Source organism: Megalobrama amblycephala, linkage group LG10 (assembly GCF_018812025.1).
Source record: "Megalobrama amblycephala isolate DHTTF-2021 linkage group LG10, ASM1881202v1, whole genome shotgun sequence".
Classification (NCBI taxonomy): domain Eukaryota; kingdom Metazoa; phylum Chordata; class Actinopteri; order Cypriniformes; family Xenocyprididae; genus Megalobrama; species Megalobrama amblycephala.
In genome coordinates, this window is record NC_063053.1 from 711,343 (window position 1) to 728,667 (window position 17,325).

Genomic DNA, 17,325 nt, shown 5'->3' on the forward strand with positions numbered 1-17,325 from the left:
GCATATTTAAACTGTATTCTCATCATGCAGCGACAGAAACATAAATCAGAAATGTATTTGATTTCAGTTCTTTTTTTTATCAGCACTGTAACACATATTTTGATTAGATAATCATCAAGTTTTCTAAAATAGAGGCAAATAATGTGTGAAAGTACACATATAGTAGACACATGCTATGCCTTTGTGTGTAAAGATGGTCATTTTTAAGCATAAATGTTTGGATTTATATTATGAAATGGTAACACTTTATAATAAGAGTCCATTTGTAACATTAAATAAGGTTAATAAAAGTATTGTTCATTTTTAATATTTACATTTTAACATTTTAAAGTCGTCTCTTACATTAGTTATAATGTACTATGAATTAGCATGAATGTTTACATCAATTAATATATTAGTATTTTTTATATTAAAAACTTACAATAAACATTTTGCCATTTTTTAATTCAAAGAAAACAAAATGTAAGAAAGAAAACACAATCCTGCGGCTCAAACTGTGTATAGAACAATTTTTAATAATATTTTTTCGCTCCTTTTATATTTTACATTTACTTGTACTTTTACTTTCAATACAAGTACGTTTAATATATATATAAAAAAACTTTTCATACTTAAGTACAAAAAATATCACATCACAAAACTTTTACTAAAGTAATATTCTAAACAGTGACTTTTACTTCTACCAAAGTCATTTTCTGGTAAGATATCTATACTTTTACTCAAGTATTCTTTTCAAGTACTTTATACACCACTGCTTATTCGCAGCTTCTTATTGACGCTATCCAGTCCACCTTAAAAGACGCGTTTGTAGCTTCATACCCTGCGTTCCATTCGGAAGGGCTCATCCCTATGCCCTAATCCCTTCAAAGGGTTTACCCTCCGGAGTGAGAGCTTCGAAGGGATGTAGGGTGTAGGGGTCAAAAAAAACTCTTTTTTTGGAACGCACTTCTGCGTCATCTTAATGAGACAATTAAAAAGGAGTAAATTTCCCTCTGATTTTCCCTCCGATTCTCTCCTTCTGTTTTCCGCGTCTCTTTGTCTGATTATTCGTTATCTAATGTTGGCGTTGTCTCTCTACTCTCCTTCAGAGATCCGTTGTGTATGCGTATGTGTATGTGTCCCAGTCTTGGTCACAGTCCCAGTAGCCGCATTGTGATTCGCTCTGATGAAGCCCTTGTGTCTTCAGACCTGGTTTCGTCCATCTGCCAGACGTTGTTCTCTTCATCTACACCCGAGACGCATCCGGATCCAAGACCGAGCTACTGCCCTCAGCCAACCACCACCTGTGTCTGTTTTCTGTTTATTCCTTTTGTGATAGCGAGCGACCTTTAGTGACGGCGCTTGGCAGTCTGCCTCAGTTTATCGTTTTGGACTGGTGATTAAACTCTGAACTTGCCTTCTCGCCTCTGGGTCTTCTGTTTCACAACAATATCAACTCATAAAAGAAAACTATTGAGTTTTGTCACATAGGAACATGAATCTGCTGTAAAGCTTCTTTTGACATGTGTAGTGAAAAGCATTATACAAGTGAATGTGAATTAAATTGCATTGAACTGAAAGAGCCCTTGTTGTTACTGTACCATCTTGAAGTTATGGACCCAATCTCACACTACAGTTTGGAGAGCCAGTACATTGTTGGCTCATTTGGGGTACTTGACAGTCAAATTTGAATGATGATAATTTTTATTTTAGCGTTATGATGTGATGAACTCATTAAACTGAAAAAGCGTGCCAGTACAGTTAGAAGAGCGATTGGCCCAGTTGGGAGAGCTATATCTCAGCTAATGTTATTAAAAAAGCACAAAAAAGAGAAAAACCGCACTACCCCTAAATTAAATGCGGAAACGTCGCGTCTTTTAAGGTGGACCGGATAATGTCAATAAGAAGCTGTGAATAAGAAGCTGGATTCAGCCTTGTCTCCAACGCAAACATGACAAATGAAAAAAAAGTAGAAATGATAAAAATCTGAATTTCCTGCATAAGCTAACCAGTTTCTGAAGATTTTGTGTGTGTGTGTGTGTGTGTGTGTGTCTGCTGTTTGTCAGTGGTACAGAAGGATATAGGACGGATTTTATAAGTTTTCCCATACAAAATGAGAAAGGGAATTGTGACATTTGATCTCCAAAATCTAATTGCGAGTTTATATCTCACAATTCTGAGGAGGAATTGTGAATTAGAAAGAAAAAAGTCAGGACTGCTTGATAAAATGTTGCAATTACCTTTGTCATTTTTTTTATTTTTTTAATTTGTGGCAGAAACAAGCTTCCTACTAGATCTAGCCTATACCTACACAAACAGCATCTGCACAAAACAATACAGCCATAATTGTGCCTGATGATGTAGAGTACAGAAAATGCTTTTTATTTTTCGCCTATTAACACAAACACACACTTTTATTACCTCTGGGTACCCTGTAATGGCTTTTTAAATTCAATAGTTAAATTCACCTAGTTAGTAGGACTAATATTTGCAGTAGAGACAGGCAGACTTACAACGCGGCTGGAATTCCACAGATGGTGGTTATTCGCGAATCACCGTCCAACCCAGTCTCACGTCAGTCACTTCACTCTCAGCCACGTTAAATTAACGCAACAAAATGAGCAACAAAACATGGAACAGACTGTTGTGCCTGCATACATGCGATTTGCGCAAATTGTGGTACCTGCGAAGAAAAGCAAGCTATTAGCGAAACAGGAAGTGTGGGCTGCTCTTGAAGGGGAATACCAAGTTCGCAAACTTCGGACTTGCGTCCTTGGTAGTTATGACTTGGGGACGGGACGCAAGTCCGGTGATTCTGCAAATGGAACAGCACGTAGGCTACTTGATAACGTCACTCAGCTGGCTCTGGCTTCTCCGGTTATCTCTGTATTTATAGCCTGTATTTAGGCAACAGTAAAACGAAATGTGTTATAAAACACAACTCTGCCTCTTTAAGTTTTATTTTAAAAATAAAAATAAAAATAAACAAAAAACATATTAATAGCCTCACAAATGTTGTTCAGGCAACGCGTTCATTAATTATCTTCAATGTCTTCATATAGCATAAAGTATTTAATAACAAAACTAAATATTAAACAATCCTGCCTCTTTTCGTTTGCATTTCAAAAATATTAAACATTAATATATGTGCATACTCTGATTATCTTCACTATAATAAAATGAAATAACATAAAACACAACCCTGTCTCTTTTTGTTAAATGTCAGTTTAATGATCAATAATAGCTATTATAAAAAGGTATAAGAATAAACAATAAGAAATAAAGCAAACAATTCAGTCAAGCATACAAAATGAGCGCTTTAGTAGGCTACAACAGTAAAGTTAAATAGCCCAAATAAAGTTATGAAACGTCACTTGGCCCTCAGCCAAAACGATTTGCCACGGAACAAATTATAGATTCATGAGACCAAAGATCAACCGTTAGATATACAAAAGACGAATTGTGTCATGTTTAACCACAGAGACGTCACAGCCAGCGGCAAACATCAGAAGGACTAGCCGAGGTAAGGCTGCTCTCGGCTGGGTACATGAGCACTGAGCGCCCGGTGATCGCCTGGATCTCACAACTCCGACAACGTCAGATCAAATTTTCAGAAAGGCGCTATCTTTATCAATAAACCACAAATTTGAGCTTTAAATTAGTACATTCTCGCCTGAAAAACTCTTAAAACTACATATCATGATATAATAACAGTAATATGTTTAAATTAGCCTACACGGGTCAGTGCGAGATTCATTCTGGGATACCTGGTTGTCTCATGTCTGCACAAGTCACCTATCGATGCATCCTCGATAAAAGGGGCGGATCAAGAACACATCCGGGGATTTGAACTGGGCTGCGTTCAGCCCCGACAAAACGTTGCAAAACGTTTTTAAAACGGAAACGGTGGCGCGTTGAACACCCTGTTCTGATGACGCAAGAGTTGCAACTATGGCAGCTGAGAAGGCCATTCTTTGTGTTCTTTTTGAGGTATTTTCGGAGCCTGATTAAATCGGTATAAATACGTGTTTAATACTGCAAAATACGCTCGATGTTACAGTCACTGCCCTTGCCGTCCAGAATAAAAGAGAACATCCCAATCAAGTGAAGGGATTTGTGGAAACTTCTAATTATTGTTATACAACATTTGACTAGCACTTCATGATGAAAAGACATTTCAGGTGAAGGATAATCCACTTCTTACCTCCGAGACTGTGTTGATCTATATTATTTTTATTGTATTAGGCTTATCAATATTGCTGATCACTGTTGTGCTATGATATTGTAATATTTACCAACTATACTCCTCTGATTATAGAAAAGTTTATTAAAGTGTCACATCACAATAGTAAAATATATACAAGTATAGTATTTTTATGTTACATTAATATCCATTGTGCGAGCTGTCTCTTTAATACCACGCGGTTTATATACATCTTGCCGCTGATTGGGCACCACCAAACAAGAGAAAACGTATATCTCAAACCCGTTGCACACCGCTGCAGACCGTTTCCAGGAAACATGTCGTTCAACCCGGAAAACGTAGCAAAACGTTGCGCACCGGTTTGAGCTTGAACGTGCCCCTGAACTTGGCTAGATGCGAACTTTGAATTGGAACAGTACTTGGAAAGCAACTGATGACGTTTCACAAGAACACAAGTAGGCTACAGACAAGTATGCATATTGAGAAACAGCTTAAGTTCTATGTGTTCATTTACATTTTCCCACAGTTAAAGAGTAAGGGCCAATGAGTTTTAGAACAGAGTTTTGAACAAAAAGTAATTTTATAACTTTTACGTAAACATTTAAAATTAGTCTAACAATAATATTGTGATTACTACTATATAGATAGCCTACAAAAATATTATGAAAAGTAGCCGTTGTATGCTACTCTGAACACTGTTTATATTTAAAGGATTAACAAGAAATTTTAATTTGAAAGTGAACTAATTTACTCACCTCCATGTCTTTCTTTCTTCAGTGAAAAAGAAATGAAGGTTTTTCAGGAAAACATTCCAGGGTTTTTCTCCATATAGTGGACTTCACTGGGGTTCAACGGGTTGAAGGTCCAAATGTCAGTTTCAGTGCAGCTTCAAAGAGCTCTACATGATCCCAGACGAGGAATAAGAGTCTTATCTAGAGAAACCATCGGACATTTTCTAAAGAAAAAAAAGAAAATGTATATTAGCCATAAATGCTTATCTTGAACTTCAACCGTTTGGGCTCCAGTGAAGTCCACTATATGGAGAAAAATCCTGGAATGTTTTCCTCAAAAACCTTCATTTCTTTTCCACTGAAGAAAGAAAGACATGAACACCCTGATCACCCTATTAAAAGTACCTTGGTTTTTTGGGGGATTTAAATTAAATGTGAAGCAGTTATAAAAAACAAAAACAAAAAAAAACTTGTGTATCAGGCTATTTGAGCTGTAAAACTGTGTAAGAATCAGTTTTATGGCCATTTTAACACTTGTGCTTGTTCCCGGTCAAAAATGACCGACCTGCAAAAAATTGCTTATAAATCTATCTGCCTTATCATCAAATATTGGATTCAATCTTTTTGTCAGCATGTTTTCTTTCAATTAGGACAGATTTGGCCTTATTTATCTGAGCTTATATAAAACAAATAAATAATATATATATATATATATATATATATATATATATATATATATATATATATATATATATATATATATATATATATACACACTACCGTTCAAAAGTTTGGGATCGGTAAGATTTTTCATGTTTTTAAAAGAAGTTTCATCTGCTCACCAAGGCTACATTTATTTAATTAAAAATACAGTAAAAACAGTAATATTGTGAAATATTATTACAATTTAAAATAACTGTGTACTATTTAAATATATTTGACAAAGTAATTTATTCCTGTGATGCAAAGCTGAATTTTCAGCATCGTTACTCCAGTCTTCAGTGTCACATGATCCTTCAGAAATCATTCTAATATGCTGATCTGCTGCTCAATAAACATTTATGATTATTTTCAATGTTGAAAACAGTTGTGTACTTTTTTTTTCAGGATTCCTTGATGAATAGAAAGTTCAAAAGAACAGCATTTATCTGAAATACAAAGCTTCTGTAGCATTATACACTACCGTTCAAAAGTTTGGGGTCAGTAAGAATTTTTATTTTTATTTTTTTGAAAAGAAATTAAAGAAATGAATACTTTTATTCAGCAAGGATGCATTAAATCAATCAAAAGTGGCAGTAAAGACATTTATAATGTTACAAAAGATTAGATTTCAGATAAACACTGTGCTTTTGAACTTTCTATTCATCAAAGAATCCAAAAAAAAAATATTGTACACAATAAATGTTTCTTGAGCAGCAATTTCTGAAGGATCATGTGACACTGAAGACTGGAGTAATGATGCAAAGGCTTTGATCACAGGAATAAATTACATAAAATATTTTCAAATAGAAACAGTTATTTTAAATTGTAATAATATTTCACAATATTACTGTTTTTAGTGTAATTTTAATTAAATGAATGCAGCCTTGGTGAGCAGACGAAACTTCTTTTAAAAACATGAAAAATCTTACCGATCCCAAACCTTTGAGCGGTAGTGTATATTTGTGGATAATTTTAATAATATTTTACATAAAATATTTTTAAAAAATTGCATTGTTTATCAGACTACTGTGCTTAAATGTTTAACCCGGAAATTTGTTTTGAAATGGTTTTATTTTGGTTTTATTACAAAATGGCACAAAGTCACGTGTGAAGCGACACTCAATAGAACGTTCCATTGCAAAAGCGAGTCACAGTCCACTAGTTTCTATGGCAATATCAGCTGCTTTGTTAAACAAAACGTACATTAAATCTGAAATCCACCCTGAATGATGACAACACAGAATAAAATACTATCACTAGTGATCATCAAATACTTTTAACAGTTTATTTTACACACTTTGTGTTTAAATCTTCTTTTTTCATAAAACCTTTGCTCTCTAGAAATCCAGTCAGTTTGGGTTAAAGTTATTTAAAAGGTTTATAAACACTGAATTATTACCAACATATGAAATTAAATTAAGGACATGCATCAGAAAAATTGGGAATGTTGGACAATAAATATATGAATATAACAGCTTGATTTTGCAGTGTTGTCTAATGTCCGTTAAAACAAAAGTGTCCAAAAGTGGGAATTATGGGATAACGGACACAGCAATGCATCATGTATTATAAGATCATTATGTTTTTAGCGTGATCCATTAAAACGTACAATATATATATTTAAATTGAGACCTAAATATTATTACTATTACTCCACTAGGTCTGGAAATACTCAATAAAGTAGGCTAACTACGTTACCTCAGATGGATGAATGGTTGGATTCCACAACTGGTCAAATAAAACATATATAACACAATACAACATTTACTGTAGGATCATACAATTTACTGGTGACTTCATTTTAAAAACTGTTCTATTGCGCAGATTTTGGGAGAGTAAGATGTGAAGGATTCAATGGTCCAGTTAGTATTTTCAGCCCATAATGGCTGCCGCGCTACCGGAGCGCCATCTAGTGGCTGTTACCCAAAAAGTATCAGAGTGTCGCCTCTTGGGTTCTAAGCTCTTTGACTGGGATACGCTCAGCCTCGGATATCGCTCCGAAGCGATATTCAACATAGTGTGGGTTTAGTGTGCATCAAGGGCACTTGGGCATTTTTAAGACATGGAACTTCCTGTCAGTGTCACGTGCACAAGCTCTCAAGTGGCCAAGACTGCAAGGGTGGGCACTGGTTAGGTTTTATATTTGCTGCATATTCTAAAGTGATCTAAAAATTCCACTCACAGTCCAAAAAGATAAACCTCCATTCATTAATGAACAATATTTACAAGGTTATAGTAATTTGCCTGGTGGGCAGACTGACTTACTGTATATGAACTTCTGAAAATATCTCGCCTGTACAGTACAAAATATTTTTCTCAAAAAAAAAAAAAAGTGTAGTTCAAGTGACCAGACTGACTTACTACAGATTTTGCCAGCAGCTCCCTTCATGTATGTACAGTGAGACTGTCCTGCTCTCGGTTACTGAAGCTCAGATCCTCAGCACTCATCGTACTGGATCTGCCTGCTGATTTCAACACAGTTAACCACCAGATCCTCCTGTAAACCCTCATGACAAAGGGCATCTCAGGAACCACACTCCAATGGTTCATGTCTTACCTCTCAGTAGGTCCTTCAGGGTATGTTGGAGGGGTGAGGTGTCTACGTCACAAAATCTAGCTACTGGAGTACCTCAGTGCTGGGACCGCTTCTCTTCTCAATCTACATGTCATCACGGATCTGTCATTCAGAAACATGTTTTTCCCATCACTGCTACACTGAGGACACACATCTCTACCTCTCATTCCTACCAGAAGATCTGACGGTAGCTGCTCACATCTCTGGATGAAGGACCAACACCTTCGACTCAACCTCGCAAAGACAGTTGCTTGTATCTCGGCCAACACTTCATCACAACTTCTCATCCAGGACAGCCAGGAACTCTGGAGTTGTGATTGACGATCAGTTAAGCTTCAGTCCTGCAGATTTGCCTTATACAACATTACGAGAATCAGTATTTCAATCTATATTTTAACTCATATTCCCTTTTTGTAGCGTCACCTAATGCTTGACTAGCACTAAATTTAAAGACAACACAAACATGATGCATATCATTATAATCAGTTGAAATGGGAACATTTAATTTTTTGTTGATTTGTACAGATGATCTTTGTGTAAACATTTCTATGACAAAGAAACAGAACGCATAACCAGATGGTGACAGAATTATGAGAACATTTCTGTTATAGCACCACCTAGTGCTGGAGTTTGGAAATATTTTATGTTTTGGAAAATTATTCACAACACAAACAAAGGCTTGTCTTTCTCTGTAGCTTATGGAACTGTGTGTGCAACTGACTGACTGAAAATAAACAGATTTTAAAAGGTACAGCTGTTTTACAAATCCCACCTGAGTAATAGTTTTTAAAGCCATATTACTAATTATAATATTTAATGTACTGTAATCTACCCATATGAGGTCTTATAGAAGCAGACCATCACGTATGTTGCAGCTTTATTGTATTCTAGGAAAAAGAATGATGAAGTCCAGATGATTTCAAGTGTTGTCAAGATAAACGTCTCCATCTATCCATATATGAAGTCATCATCAATGTCCCTGCAATCAAAGTTCACATTTTAAGGAGCAAACTTACATAAATTATTAACAGATAGTTGCTAAATCAACTACAGAGCAAATGTGCACAATCACATTTTGAAAGAAGATTGTGTTCACCAAGGCTTCATTTAGCTGCTAATTTATTTTGGGCTTCATTTATTTAAAGCTGCAGTCTGTAAGTTTTGCCTCTTTGTCGCCATCTCTGTTTGACACCTGCAATTGCAGTTATATATGGAATTATTATCGATGCGTGGGTTGTGCATCAGCACGGCTCCTCAGCGCGGATGAATCTAATGTTTGCTGTCAGTCACTGCATCAGTGTGGATACTGTACTTCAGAATTGGATTGAGACGGAAGAGGATTAGGGCCAAGCAATAATAAAAAAATAAAAACCATCTCGAGATTAAAGTTGTTAAATTTCGAGAAAAAAGTCGAAATAAAATGTTGCAAATAAACTCATTAAATTTCGAGAAAAAAGACGAGATAAAATGATGAGAATAAAGTCATTAAATTACGAGAAAAAAACTTGTTCGATTATGAGAACAAATTCGTTAAATTATGAGAAAAAAAGTCTTTAAATTATGAAATTACGTAATACGTAATTTAACGAATTTGTTCTCGTAATTTAACAAATTTTTTCTCTGAATTTAATGAGTTTATTCTCAACATTTTATCTCGACTTTTTTCTCGAAATTTAACGAGTTTTTTCTCATAATTTAATGACTTCAATCTCAACATTTTATCTCGACTTTTTTCTCGAAATTTAACGAGTTTTTTCTCATAATTTAATGAGTTTATTCTCAACATTTTATCTCGACTTTTTTCTCGAAATTTAACGATTTTTTTCTCATAATTTAATGACTTCAATCTCAACATTTTATCTCGACTTTTTTCTCGAAATTTAACGATTTTTTTCTCATAATTTAATGACTTCAATCTCAACATTTTATCTCGACTTTTTTCTCGAAATTTAACGAGTTTTTTCTCATAATTTAATGACTTCAATCTCAACATTTTATCTCGACTTTTTTCTCGAAATTTAACGAGTTTTTTCTCATAATTTAATGACTTCAATCTCAACATTTTATCTCGACTTTTTTCTCGAAATTTAACGAGTTTTTTCTCATAATTTAATGACTTCAATATCAACATTTTATCTCGACTTTTTTCTCGAAATTTAACGATTTTTTTCTCAATTTAATGACTTCAATCTCAACATTTTATCTCGACTTTTTTCTCGAAATTTAACGAGTTTTTTCTCATAATTTAATGACTTCAATCTCAACATTTTATCTCGACTTTTTTCTCGAAATGTAACGATTTTTTTCTCAATTTAATGACTTCAATCTCAACATTTTATCTCGACTTTTTTCTCGAAATTTAACGAGTTTTTTCTCATAATTTAATGACTTCAATCTCAACATTTTATCTCGACTTTTTTCTCGAAATTTAACGAGTTTTTTCTCATAATTTAATGACTTCAATCTCAACATTTTATCTCGACTTTTTTCTCGAAATTTAACGATTTTTTTCTCATAATTTAATGAGTTTATTCTCAACATTTTATCTCAAACTTTTTTCTCGAAGTTTTTTCTCGAAATTTAACAACTTTAATTTCGAGATGGTTTTATTTTTTTTATTATTGCTTGGCCCTAATCCTCTTCCGTAGATTGAAGTTTTGATGACCAAAATAAGAATTTTCACTGGAAAATATCATCTGAACAAGCAAGTAACAATTCTGCCACTTTTGTTCTGACCAACTGAGGAAAAAAGCATACATATATCAATATATCGTGCTGCCACTGGTCATTAAGGGTGCGTTCACACTTGGCATGTTTGGTTTGATTAAAACGAACCCTGGTGCGATTGCTCGGTTAGTGCGGTTCATTTGAGCATGTGTGAACGCTGCCATCCGAACCCTGGTGCGCACCAAACAAGCGGACCGAGACCGCTGAAAAGATGGGTCTCGGTCCGCTTCCAAATGAACTCTGGTGCGGTTCGAATGATATATGAACACAACACGGACCAAAGACATGTAAACGAACCAAAAACAGGAAGACGAGACCCTAAAAAGGACAGAATCCTCACGCATGTCGGTTTTTCTCGTCATAGTCGTGAGTTTGCCCATCACAGGCATCAGACGCGCGTCTCCACGCAGCAGATCGTTTGTGTGTGACGGATGGATTCCCGCCGCTGTTTTGTCTTCTTTACACATTTTATAAGCTCTTCACGAGTTCCCAGCTAGCCAAAATACCATCACATGCAGGCTACGCACACACAAAATAGGCAATACGTCATAAAATCCGACCAATCGCGTTGTGAATGTATCCCTATGCCTTAAAGTATCTTTTGGTTCGGTGATAAAATTGTCAATCTGAACGCTAATCGGACCAGGACTAAATATTTTTTTTCTTCTTTGGTCCGGACCAAATGAACCAAATGAACCAAACGAACCGAACTACAAGTGTGAACGCACCCTAAATCTAATTATCGCTTAGCTCATATCACGTCAAACCATGCAAATTATTATTACTGTTATACTTTGTTTTCAAATTGTTAATGTTAACAACATCAGCATTGCGTGTCTGTGTGTATTAGCGTCACCTGTATCAATTTCTCTAGCCAAGTCTTTTGCTTTTTGGCTACGAGTGAATCTCCAGTTGTCGCTGATGACTGTCATTTGGATCTTTCTGGATTACAATCCGCCATCAAAATGATAAGTTTAATTATTTCAACTGCTGTGAGAACAGGCTATGAATGATCCATCACAGCATCCTCACATGATATAGCTACTAGCTGGGACTCCTTCATGTTTACAGACGTGACGTAATGACGCAAAAGACGAACGGCTGCATGCTCGAATGTCCCGCAGAAACCCACCAGTACCGATTTTATTATGAAACATTATTACAAGATTACCGTTGTGAATCGGGCTAAGATAAGGAGATAGTTTTGAACACTGGCTGTTTATGTACTTGCTCAGAAATTGATTTTGGATAAGTTACGGACTGCAGCTTTAATAAACATCTCCGTCATTTCAATCAAAACTCAATTTTCTATTTTTGTTTTTTTGAAATCAATAAACACACTTACCAAATCTGCACTTCCATCCCTACTTCCATCTCAGAGTGGTGAACTTCATTTAAAAAAAAGAAAAATGGAAAGAGCTCAAAATGTAAGTAAACAAACAAGTAATGTTTGATTTTCTTAGTGGTTATTGAAACCTTTTGCCAAACTGAGAATAATAAGAGAATAAATGGCCTAAAGCATAATCATATTAAAGGATCTTCACGTGCAAGAACTCGGAATGTTTTTTCCGGGAAGATCAATTTGGTGTGGCGTTTATGCACACTTCCGAGAGCCTCTAGGGTGCATGAAATGAAAAACGAACTTTGCTTTGAGTATATCAGGGAACTGAATCATGTTCAGTCTCTCGTACGAGTGTGAGCATGAGCAATAATCAATAACTAATAACATGGGTTTCTGAATTCTACATATAGACCCTTTAAATGATCCATTTTTAATTGTGCATTTTCCCTATAGAGAAATGTACTTACTGCTCTTGAACCTTTCGGTTTCTTTGAATATTTGGACATCAGCAACTACAAAGACAGACACACATTATTCACTTACATTATGTGATATTTCTTTCAATAAACGTATGAAGACTGAACTAAAACTTGAAAATGCTTTTCACCTTTGTTTAATATTCTGCCCATGTGCTCCTCACAGACTTCATCCAGATGGTTTTTCAGCTCTGAGAGACACTGTTCTACTCTCTCAAATGTCAGGTTATTAACATCTTTGGATGAATTGTATTGTACAATTCCAGAAGAGAAAGAGTAATTCTGCAATTATAAGAAAAAAAAAACAATTAAAAAGAAAAGCATAACAGAATCAACAGTGCAGCATTTCATAAACAAGTTTTTTTGTTTTTGCCACCTGGAAGAAGTAAACATGATCCTGTGTCTGTAAAAGTGGCTCCAGTTTACGGTTCTCCTCCTGTAGTTCACAGATCTCCTTCTCCAGTGTCTGTATGTGATTCTCTGCATCTCGTACCTCCTTGTTCTCCTGAGCTCTGATGTTCTCTCTCACCTCAGCTTGTCTCTTCTGAATGGAGAAGATGATCTCACTGAAGATCTTGTCGCTGTGCTCCACTGCTGCCTGTGCAGAGCGCTGTCACACACACACACACACACACACACACACACACACACACACACACACACACACACACACACACACACACACACACACAACTTCTGACACTGGACAGAAACATCTGTAAAAATTGATAACACTTACTGATAAACACAAACTGATAATGCATTAACTGATAAAGAGCAATACATCTGTTTCAGTAGTTATTCATCTTTGTTAATGTTAATTAAAAAAATAAAACTTCAATGTTAGCTCTTATTAGCTCAGATCCATTAAATAATATTAACTAATATTATAAGTTAACTCAAACTCTGGCACTCTGGCACAAGGCCACTACTTTTTATTCAACCAGCACGACTCTATTGTTAGTATTCATTTGTTAACAGCTATAGGAACTTTCCTTCAAACCCTCATTTATAGCTGTTAATCTCACTTACTTTATAAGAGATCACAGCTTTCTCAAACTGATGAACCTCCTTGTCCATGTTGTTGATTTTCTGCATGAAATCCTCCTTTATTATTTTTAGTTCCTCCTGTGAATGAATTTGCAATCAATACGAATCCTGATTTTCAGCAACTTAAAATAACAAAATAATATCAACTGTTGAATGGAATGGAATCAGAATATTTGCATTTGTAAAGGATTTTGTTCCCTTTTTTGCATTAAAAAAATCTTAGACAGAAGTAAGATTAAATGGAGACCAAATGGGAGACTTGTGCTTCAGTCGCCTCTTAATATCTCAAACTGGGCTCTGACTGAGAAATAAATAAATAAGTTTATATATATATATATATATATATATATATATATATATATATATATATATATATATATATATATATATATATATATATACACACACACACACACACACAGTTGCAAGAAAAAGTATGTGAACCACATGCAGAATCTGTAAAAAACTAAATAAGTGAGATCATTCAAAATGCATGTTATTTTTTATTTAGTACTGTCCTGAGTAAGATAATTTACATAAAAGATATTTACATATAATCCACAAGACAACAAAATAGTTGAATTTATTAAAATAACCCCATTCATAAGTATGTGAAGCATTGATTCTCAATACTGTGTGTGGTCACCTGATGATCCACGACTGTTTGTGTGTTTTGTGATGGTTGTTCATGAGTCTCTTTTTTGTCCTGAGCATTTAAACTGAGCTCTGTTCTTCAGAAAAATCCTCCAGATCCTGCAGATTCTTCAGTTTTCCAGCATCTTTTGCATATTTGAACCCTTTCCAGCAGTGACTGAATGATTTTGAGATTCATCTTTTCACACTGAGGACGACTGAGGGACTCAAACTCAACTATTAAAAAAGGTTCAAACATTCACTGATGCTCCAGAAGGAAACACGATGCATTAAGAGTCGGGGGGTGAAAACTTTTGAACAGGATGAAGATGTCACAATTTTTCTTATTTTGTTTAAATATCATTGTTTTTCATTTAGTACTGCCCTTCGGAAGCAACAGAAGATACTTGCATGTTTCCCGGCAGAAAAATTAAGTACAATTTACCTTGATCTTTAAATTCAAAAGTGTTCACCCCCCGACTCTTACTGCATCGTGTTTCCTTCTGGAGCATCAGTGAATGTTTGAGTCCCTCAGTTGTACTCAGTGTGAAAAGACGGATCTTTTTGGGATCTGAAGGATTTTTCTGAAGAACAGAGCTCAGTTTAACTGCTCAGGACAAACAAGAGACTCATGAACAACCATCACAAAACACACAAACAGTCGTGGATCATCAGGTGACCACACACAGTATTGAGAATCAATGCTTCACATACTTATGAATGGGGTTATTTTAATAAATTCAGCTATTTTTTTTGTCTTGTGGATTATATGTAAACATCTTTTATGTAAAATATCTTACTCAGGACAGTACTAAATAAAAAATAACATGCATTTTGTATTATCGTCCTTATTTTGTTAAAATTATTCACTTTTCACAGATTCTGCAAGTGGTTCACATACTTTTTCCTGCAACTCATATATATATATATATATAATTTTTTTTCTTCTTTTTTTTCTTACAATACAATTATACACACAAACACCTTACTTACTTGTGTTTTTGCCATTTCATCTGCAGCTGAGACCATTCTATGTCCACTGTGTTGATTCCACATACAAACCACACAAACACACTTCTGGTCATTATAGCAGTAAACCTCCAGAGCTTTATGATGTTGAGGGCAGATCTGCTGCTGGAGATTTGGGGAAGCTTTAACCGGCTCATGCTTTTTAAGAGCTTCAGACTCCAGATGAGGACGGAGGTGAGTTCGGCAGTAAGAAGCCATACAAACCAAACAAGACTTGATGGCTTTCACTTTTCTTCCTTTGCAAACATCACACGTCACGTCTCCAGGTCCAGCTGGAGCTTCCTGCTTCATTCTCTCTAAAATATCAGCTAGTACCTTGCTTTTGCTGAGAGCTGGTCTTTTGTTGAATCTCTTCCTGCATGTAGGGCAGCTGTAAACACCTCTATGAACTTCCAGATCCCAGAATTTATTAATACAGTCTCTACAGAAACTGTGACCACAAGAAGTCGTCACTGGATCCTGAAGCAGATTCAGACAGATCGGGCAGTTTAAAGGACCTTCAGGATCAAAGACAGATTCTGCCATTTTGGTGATTTAAAACTCATTGGAAGATTCACTGTAGAAAAAAAGGGGTTTAAAATATTATAAAATCAGAATGGGAATGAAATTAAAGTAATGAATCACTATTTCCTGCTTCTGGAAGTTTCAGAAAATGTCACTATATCATCCTAAAAGGCAGTATAGAAATCAATTTAAAATTCAGAAGCACATGCCTACATGCTGCTCAGTTCTCGCAAGAGCTTGACTACACAATCTGAGACACTTTCTTATAGACAATGTTGTCTTTGTGTCTGTCAGGTTCTCTCAAAACCAAGAGAAGTCTTTTGTGTAGCTCTGTTACACAACAATTAAAACATTACAGCCATAACAACTAGCTGAGGTAAAGTCAGAGCTTTCACATAAACACATAAACACACAAACACACACTTTTATTAGCCTACCTCTGTCTTGGACCAGTTTCAGTCACTCCAATGTCAACAGAATGAGCAACAGAAATGAAACTGAGCGCGTTCACGTGAACAGGTGAAAAAAGAACGCGCTGCTCTTAAAGGGGCAGTGTCTGATTCTACCTGTCACAACCCGAACACCATATGCAGTTGCACCACATTGATCTGCCAGTTGTGGGTCTTTCTTTCATGTGGAGACTCACCTAATGTGTTTGCATAATTATGCATTTAAAAGTTAATGACCAAATTAGAGCTGCAAGATTCTGGATAAAATGAGAATCATTATTTTCTTTGGTTTTAAATAGAGATCACGATACTCTCACGATTCTGAATGTACAACTAAGCAAAATAACATGTAATTTAATTGCAAAATATTAATTTCTGCACTCTAATTGCTGGGGAAAAAAATGTTTAATTGATTTGAATGAATTATTAAAAAAAATGATTCTGAATTAATTGACTCAATAAATACTTGTGGATGAATCAGTGTTTTTAAACAAATGTTTTGAATGATTTAATGATAAATAAAAAAGATTTAACGGTCAGTTGTCGCCACCTAGAGGGATAAGATGTAATTGATACAGCTATTATTTGAGGTGCCAAATTCATTTCAAAAGGTGGTTTGCTCTATTTTGATCACTATTGACATCAATGTTTATACTTTAAGCTTTTATCTCAGCACTTCTGTGCCAATTTAAATATTTGTAACATAAATAACTACTGATTCAGAACTACTCTCACTGGATCAGCGCAGCAGCACAAACACAGGTTTGAATGTTCTGGTATGATTTTGTCAAATATTTAATAGACATGGGCGAATCATTGTTATTAATAAAGTAAGATTGTGTGGGTGTTTGAATCACGATCACAATATTTTACAATTAATCATGCAGCTCTAGACCAAATGCATCTTTATAAAAGTTCACAATG

General features: G+C 35.2%; 1 protein-coding gene across 1 annotated transcript; it reads right to left on the bottom strand.

Annotated features, from left to right (window-relative positions):
• Nucleotides 1-8,672: 8,672 nt before the first annotated feature.
• LOC125276419 (E3 ubiquitin/ISG15 ligase TRIM25-like) lies at nucleotides 8,673-16,751 on the bottom strand. Its single transcript, XM_048203855.1, has 8 exons — nucleotides 16,390-16,751; nucleotides 15,413-16,004; nucleotides 13,769-13,864; nucleotides 13,113-13,346; nucleotides 12,868-13,018; nucleotides 12,728-12,772; nucleotides 12,264-12,306; nucleotides 8,673-9,170 (listed from the first exon to the last, which is right to left on the bottom strand). Exons 2-8 carry the CDS (start codon nucleotides 15,971-15,973, stop codon nucleotides 9,140-9,142), a joined length of 1,161 nt encoding a protein of 386 aa, XP_048059812.1. The 5' UTR covers nucleotides 15,974-16,004; nucleotides 16,390-16,751; the 3' UTR covers nucleotides 8,673-9,139.
• Nucleotides 16,752-17,325: the final 574 nt, after the last annotated feature.

Coding starts and splice junctions, on each gene's coding strand:
- LOC125276419 (XM_048203855.1), bottom strand. CDS start 15,973: ATGGCAGAATCTGTCTTTGATCCTGAAGGTCCTTTAAACTGCCCGATC. Junction 12,773..12,867: donor GGGCAGAATATTAAACAAAG/GTGAAAAGCATT, acceptor CTGTCTTTGTAG/TTGCTGATGTCCAAATATTC. Junction 9,171..12,263: donor GGGATGGAAGTGCAGATTTG/GTAAGTGTGTTT, acceptor CTTTGATTGCAG/GGACATTGATGATGACTTCA.